The sequence below is a fragment of the Fulmarus glacialis genome, unplaced genomic scaffold (genome assembly GCF_000690835.1).
Source record: "Fulmarus glacialis isolate BGI_N327 unplaced genomic scaffold, ASM69083v1 scaffold11599, whole genome shotgun sequence".
Taxonomy (NCBI): domain Eukaryota; kingdom Metazoa; phylum Chordata; class Aves; order Procellariiformes; family Procellariidae; genus Fulmarus; species Fulmarus glacialis.
Genome location: NW_009235276.1, coordinates 11,056 through 18,100, shown reverse-complemented (window position 1 = coordinate 18,100; position 7,045 = coordinate 11,056). Strand labels below are relative to the sequence as shown.

Here is a 7,045-nt window from a genome sequence, read left to right as displayed (position 1 = left end):
CTTTCCTTAACTGCCCAGGTTTGTAAGACAGGGAAGTGCACTGTTGCCAGTTGTCTTAACTGGGTATCAAAATCTACTTGTTATGCATTAGGTTTCCCAACTTCTCCCTGCCACATGCATTTTAATTCACCTTTTTTCTTTTCCTGTAAAAGGTACATATGCTAGAATATAGTGAATCCAATGAGCTCAGGAGCAGTCAATAGAAAATGCCACCATTTATCTTTCCTCTCCCTATCACAGGCACAATCCAAGTATTTACCATCCAAATTACGTATCATTAATAAAAATATGAATACCCAAACTTGCTATCTGTCTGTCAAGACTATCTACCATCCACCTACAAGTACTCTCTGAACTACATTTACATATGTAAACCTCTAGTAAGCCCAGAATATTTGGGAGCTCCTTCTCAGGGCTTCATTTCATAGCTTAAAGTACTTGGAAATTAGATACTATATAATTAACATAGTGGTTTCTCTTCTATTTAAAGTAAAAGATGCAAAGCTTTAAATACATAGGTACATTTGTAGACATATATAATCTGTATACACAGAAATTTAACAAGGAAGAGAACTATTTGAATTTTTACACCTAGAACACAGCAGTTTTACTTGAAGTTAATAGTTGCTTCATTATCCACTGCAGAACATCCCTTCTCTTACTGTCTGATACCTGCAAACACCCCCCTACTCTTATATCCTAATGTCTCCATGACAAATTGCAGATCCATATGATATATTTACTGTGAAAGTTTTCCACCTATTTACTACCCACTCATCCATTACCATTGGGACTTGCATCAATGTTCAAAACTGCATAGCAGCAAGAACAATGGAAAAGGGAGGAAAACATAACTCTGAAGCAATTGGCATTTAATACGAAACAGCAGTTTGCTTCAGCTATATTTGAAGGATCCATGGAAAAGACAAAAACCGTGATCCACAGACGCTTCATACGTTGTCACTGAAAATGAAACTGTGTGCTCATGGGGGCAAAGACTGGTCTGCTATTTCCCAGAAGTTTAGAGTAAGTTCTTATATTCGGAGCCATGCAGCAGCAAAGATCCTTCTACTGCTACTACTTTTTCTTCATGAGGTTGGACCATGGTCTAAAGAGTGGGGGCGGGAACAGAAACGGCTAATTTGTTTCAGCTTTCTATTTCTCCCATTCTCCTAAATTTTCTTCTACTCCAATGGCTGGTTAGAGCTGTGTAGGCACAGCCTTCATATCAAAATATGTTTTTCCACGTCTCTCTTTATAACCGAAGTTTGCTTATAATTGAGATGCAACACTAGCCTGTCATCCATCACTGGTTGTGCAGCTTACAGCTTCAACACGTAGGCAAGATCATTGTAAGAACACTTTTTATCTTTTAAAGTTGTGCTTGTCAATATTAGCTGGTCTAGAAGTCCATATCATACTAGCCTGTAAACTAGAGTGTTTTGAAGTCAGGCACATGGCTTTATTACCTGAATTGCTCCCTGGCTTTTATAACCTCTCCCATAGTACCTTCCGCCTCTTCCAAAAGTTCTTATCACTGGAGTGGAAATAACTCCTCTAGGACGCCTGTAAGTTTTGAGGAAAAAAAAAAGAAAGAAAAATACCTATCAGCTTTGTTTAAAACTACTTTAAATTTCATTTTGCTGGAAAATTTTTTTTCTAGCTTTACTGTCTAGTTACTGACATTTGCATTTCTTTGAAGAAGTACTATGACTAACTAATTCAGAATTACAGGGTTCTACTGCTTGCAAGTGTATGAAACCTAACAAACCTTTTGTTTTCATAGCAATAAAATGACTATTTCTATATTTCACTTCTAGAGAAACAATAAATGAGTACTTTCAAGCTTTGCAGAAACATTTTCAAAGTTTCAGATTATCCTTACAGCACTTTAGAAACAGAGCTCAAAATACTTTCACCTTAAAAAACATACGCAAGTGATTTGAACCATTTATAAGGACATTTCTCCCTTTTAATACACTTCCCACATATAAACATGCTAGACAGAAGAAATCAGATAAAAGAAAGGAAGGCAAAATACGAAATTGCTTCAGTTTTGATGGGAGAATACAAAATTACCTAAGAACCTGAGGGGAAAAAAGGAGGCTTCAGCCATATCTGACATGTAGCAATTTATCAAGTTTGGATGGTTTCAAATGGAGGCTTCCAACCAGGGCACATCAGGTGGTAGCATTTTGATTTGATTCAGTAAAGATTAGATCAGATCAAAACAAACTTTCATTCAGCTAAAACTATTTTAATGCCATCAATTGCAGAAACTCAACTTCCTTATCATTATGTCAAGGACTACTTCTCACCTAAAAATTCTTTTTGTTTCTCTACCAGAAATACGTGATTGCTCTACTTTTCCTCCAAATCCACTGCCCGTTACCGGGAGCTCCCAGCACGAAGTCTGACCCCTCTAAAGCTGGCACAGAGCAGCCAGCTGCTGCTCAGGTCCAGGCCTGCATCCAGCCCAGTTTCTAAGCTGCGTGGGCTGCAATTGCCCCGTTTGCCATTCTGGCAACAAATGACAGCTGCAATTCAACTCTATCTCATTTTTCTGCAATTCAGCTGTAACTCAAATACCTGACAACTCCCACATGCCAGCAAGGTCCCTGTGAGCTGTACAAAAAACTGCCTGAAGAGGAGGTAAGCTTTTCTGTAGTGCCCCTACTTCCTCTGCTGCTGTGCTGCAAAAGCGAAGTTACACTGAACTGACTCAGTGGAGAAACACCGATCTGTGCCATGCAAGTCTTTTCACACACACTGCGAATTCCCACATTGAGCAATAAGAAATTAAATATTGGGATTTATATACAACAGCAAAGAATAAAAAGAGGAAGGAACTGTGTTGTATATTTGAGTAACTCTCACTGCATTCCTTCCAAAGATTTTTACAGGGCTTACCTATCCCATTTGCTAATTTTTGCAAGGTGAAAGCGTACCCTTCAGGGAGCTGAGTAACATTTTTCCTTCTCAGAAAACCACACTAAATATATTGATGGATGGAAGCCAATAAAGAGCAGCTGGTATAATTTTACACAATAAGAATATCCAAGTTCAGTGCTGCATAGAGACATGAGACAATAGTGTAAACAAGTGACATGATCCCCTCTGCTGAAACAGATAAAAGATGAAATAGCAGTGTGCAGGACTAGGTGATAAATTGCAGACAATGTACTGTGCAGTTTCCTAGTAGCGTTCTTTAGCACGAAACAGCATCTGCCAACAGACCCCAATCTTTAGAATACCTGTCTTTAGACAGAACACTTACATTAGCATGTTTTCCTACTAGGTTTTATTTTTAGTATCAACTGACACAGCAAGCAGATAAGCTGCTTCCAGTAGTTTTTCCCCCTGTAACTAATTCTAGTAACTCTACAGGTAAAGAATTTAACATCAGTTATGATTCCATGGAGACAGGAAGATCTGGCATTGATAGTTTTCCTGTCTTTTTGAGGTGACAACTTGCACCCAAACCTAACTGCCCAGAGATAGTACCTCTGACAGAAGGAAAATATCAGATATTTTATCTCCTAACTCAAAAGCTACTATTGGAGAATAGTATTTCTCTGTCGTAAAGGTACTTACAGGAGCAGTACCACCCTTTCAGTGATTTGACCGCTTCCCAGATAAGGAGGACTCTCAATTTAGGACTTGTCAGTGTTAGTTCCTGCCTACTGATGTTTTGCATAAATTGATGTATTTGCTTCTTCAGAAAATGGAGGAACTGCTATTCTGTGAAGGAAGTCAATGGTACGTATAAATGTAAGCCAGATCTGAGCCTGAAGGTGTCTCCAGACCATCACTCAGGGTGCCTCAGTCAGACAGCAGTCTTTGAGTATGACACTATAAATTACCGGACGTTTTCCACAAACAGTACTGCAGTCAGTGCATTTAACTGAAGAAAAGTAACAAGCTCTGTAGTAAGGCAGATTCTTCTGTTCATGGACCCCCGTGAAAAATAGAACTTATGACCACACTCTAACCTCATTTAAATGGTGAAAAATGCTATTTCGTCCACTGAAATTGAGGAGTAAGACTAAAATACCCAAAGGAACCTAGTGCCTCATGACACACCTTAGCTTATTCCCCTGGTCTCCAGCTGCTACTCTGGAAGAGCACACGCGTCCCATGGACCCCGCTAGCCTGCACAGTTAGCTGACAGTTGTCTGGAGTGTCTAAAACAACACTAGATGCTTATGTTTTGGCAACTGAATCTCATTCTAGAGAATAGTATGTTCCTACCTAAATCTGCTCCCCTCAACGTGACAGCTCTGCTCTTACACCAATGCTGTTTTCTGCTGCTGAACTTTTAAATCTTTGTTTCTGCTGTTCTTACCTCTCCCTGTCCCCACACCAGCAGCTCTTGCTTCTCCCCCTGCTCCCACTCTGCCAGGGCCTCAGATCCAACCATTTCCTCACTCAGTCCAAAAAGACAAGCATTCCAACAGCTCTTGCTGACTTTAGCACTATGCTTTATAGTGCACATTTAATTAAATTAATGGATAGAGAGGAATTCATGCAGTTCAGACTTATTCTTTGAGACTGCTGTTTCCCGGCTCAAGATGGCATAAATACACAGACCTTACTCCATTCCTTTAATATAGCTAAAGACAGACATTACTTTGGGTTTGTCTCCTGTAACAGATACAATCTTAATTAAAGATGATAGACAGTTCTGTAAGGCACAGAACAATTAAGTCTATGGAAAAAATACAATCTTAAAAGTAAAGGACTAGATATTTTTGTAACAAAGTATTTCTTTTTCAGAAATGTTGTGCACCTGTAATTTCAGCTGTAGTGAAATGAAGTGGAAGAGCTGAAGAAATTAATATTCTTCTAAGCACATCTGCCGTCATGACTGTAGCAGAGAACTATTAAACCTAGAAATGTCCTTCAGGTGTTTTCCGCTTCACAGAAGAATTACATAATGAAGTTATTAAAAATTTTATCATACTTCTTAATAAATGTTCTACCATGACAAAGAAAGTAATTGAGTACTGTGATAATTTTGATCAGGTATAATGTATTTATTGATTTCATGTAAGAGAAAGCCCCCAAGTCATTTCCTCATGCAAAACAATCCAGCTTGTATGTATCTCTCTCTCTCTCTCTCTCTCTCTGTATATATCAGATTCAGAGCATGAATTTTATATGCACATAAAAATGCTTATACTCATCTGAATAACTGATTAAAAACATCTTAAAATGAATGTAAATGCTTTTCTTGAATACTCAGTGGGTATAATTTACCTAATGTGTCCTAAAATACGTTGTATGCAATTTCTAATGCCTCCAACTTTTTCCTGCTTTACTTTTTTCCCCGATCATTAAATTACATATGAAAAGTACGTTCCAGAAGATTGCACTTACCCCCTCGCTGGTCCTCCCACAGAAACGACCTGCAGAGGAAATGGCCCTCTACCCCCTCGTCCACGTCTGCTTCCAGCCCAATGGCCGACTACAGTGCCGGCAATTTCAAGTTTCCCTCCCTGAGAAGGAATAGGTTGGACTCCTGCACATAAAAGCAAAACCAAACCTTGATCTTCACAATCATAATGTTAAAGTTACAAATGAATGGAAAACTGGTTTGCCCAGATTTTATCACATATACAGTTTCCTCTTTTGATACTGGGAGATTATTTCTCATTTTGCGGTCTTTCAGAAATATTGTAGCTCCCAAGAGTCTGTCTTTCCCCCCCTTTTTAAAAATAGGTGTGAATTCTGAAAAGAAAAGTGATCTTACATGAGTACTTCAGTTTCAGTAATTAAAAATATACTTTAGATAAACATTAAGAAACTGAAGTGAAATTTTACAAGCTATCTGAAGATTATTTTTTTCCTGCATTCCTAATGAAGAAGTAATTTTTGCAGGTTTAAAGGCACTTTTCAGTGAACACCAAATATCAGCATAAGACACACAGATTATAATTGCTATAAACAACTTACTAGGCAGAATTATCTGTACTAACACTAAGTTGTTATAAAAATACAGCATTTAAACTGATCTGGGTGTAAAAGGTAGGTTTATCCTTCCCCTACCAAGAAAGCAGCTAAAATTGCAATTGTCTAAAATACGAATGTATCTCCTATTCAGGTTGCTCATACCTTTATACCTGTGTTTTCCCCTTAAAAATCAACACTGGGGCATAACATATATTTCAAGAAATCTAGGTAAGTGCAACTGAGCCAGATGTTACTGGTAAGACCATCAGCACTGACAGGGTTAACAAACACAGCATTTATGCAGCCGCGATTAGTCTTCAAACGTTAATACGCTAGGAACTAAATTGCTGATTAAATTCAAAAAGGTTCCTACTTCCCTGTACAAGTCTTTCAGCTTCAAATGCACATTGTTTATGGGGGCAAAGTTATTCACACAATGAAGCATTAGAGGTATGTTCGCTCTTAGGATAAAAGCTCAGAGGCCAGAAAGGACAGCTTAAATATATGGAAAAATTTTATTCTAAATGGGGGATCGGAATTAACAGGTTTCCGTTGTCCCACCTCGTACAGGAGACGAGCAACGGGCACACAGGGAGGTAAGTAAATCTCACGCCTGTGTCCACACCGACATTGATGCCAGCGGAGAACGGGTTGGCAGTAACACCGAAGCCAGTCATTTCTACGTTGGGTTGTTTTTGCAGAAAGCTCAACTGCCCCCGAATTTCAGAAAATAACTGTTAATACATTCAAGCAAAGTTCAGCTGATTACAGATTCCACCCTCGCATTTTGAAGCGCAGGAGACAGACCGTCTCGTTAGGTTTTACGGCTATCCTGTGTTTGGAGGAGGGTTTCTAGGCGTGAGAGAGGCTGGCGCCGAGGGGGCTTGCGGCGGGGACCTGGGAGAGCGCCTGGGAGAGCAGAGCAGACAGCAGCCTGGGCAGGCTCTGGAGGGGGAGAGCTGAGACAGTTAGGAGGAAGGGAGACCGGCAGTCAGTAGGAAAGCCTCAGACCAAACCGTAAAGTGAAGGAAGCCGTTGCCAGAAGCTCTAAGAAAAGGGTTTTGGGTATAATTACCGCCCTGAAACTTGCTAG

At 39.5% G+C, this 7,045-nt stretch overlaps 1 protein-coding gene across 1 annotated transcript in view; it reads right to left on the bottom strand.

The window, feature by feature from the left end:
- LOC104082741 (constitutive coactivator of PPAR-gamma-like protein 1) overlaps positions 1 to 7,045 on the bottom strand; it is a gene marked incomplete at its 5' end in the record, with an annotated part of 18,522 nt that overhangs the window by 3,222 nt on the left and 8,255 nt on the right. Inside the window, 3 exon segments of the mRNA XM_009585973.1 lie at positions 1,470 to 1,566; positions 5,380 to 5,521; positions 7,028 to 7,045. The exon segment at positions 7,028 to 7,045 is cut by the window's right edge and continues 28 nt beyond it. Of these exon segments, the coding sequence (XP_009584268.1) occupies positions 1,470 to 1,566; positions 5,380 to 5,521; positions 7,028 to 7,045 (257 nt within the window).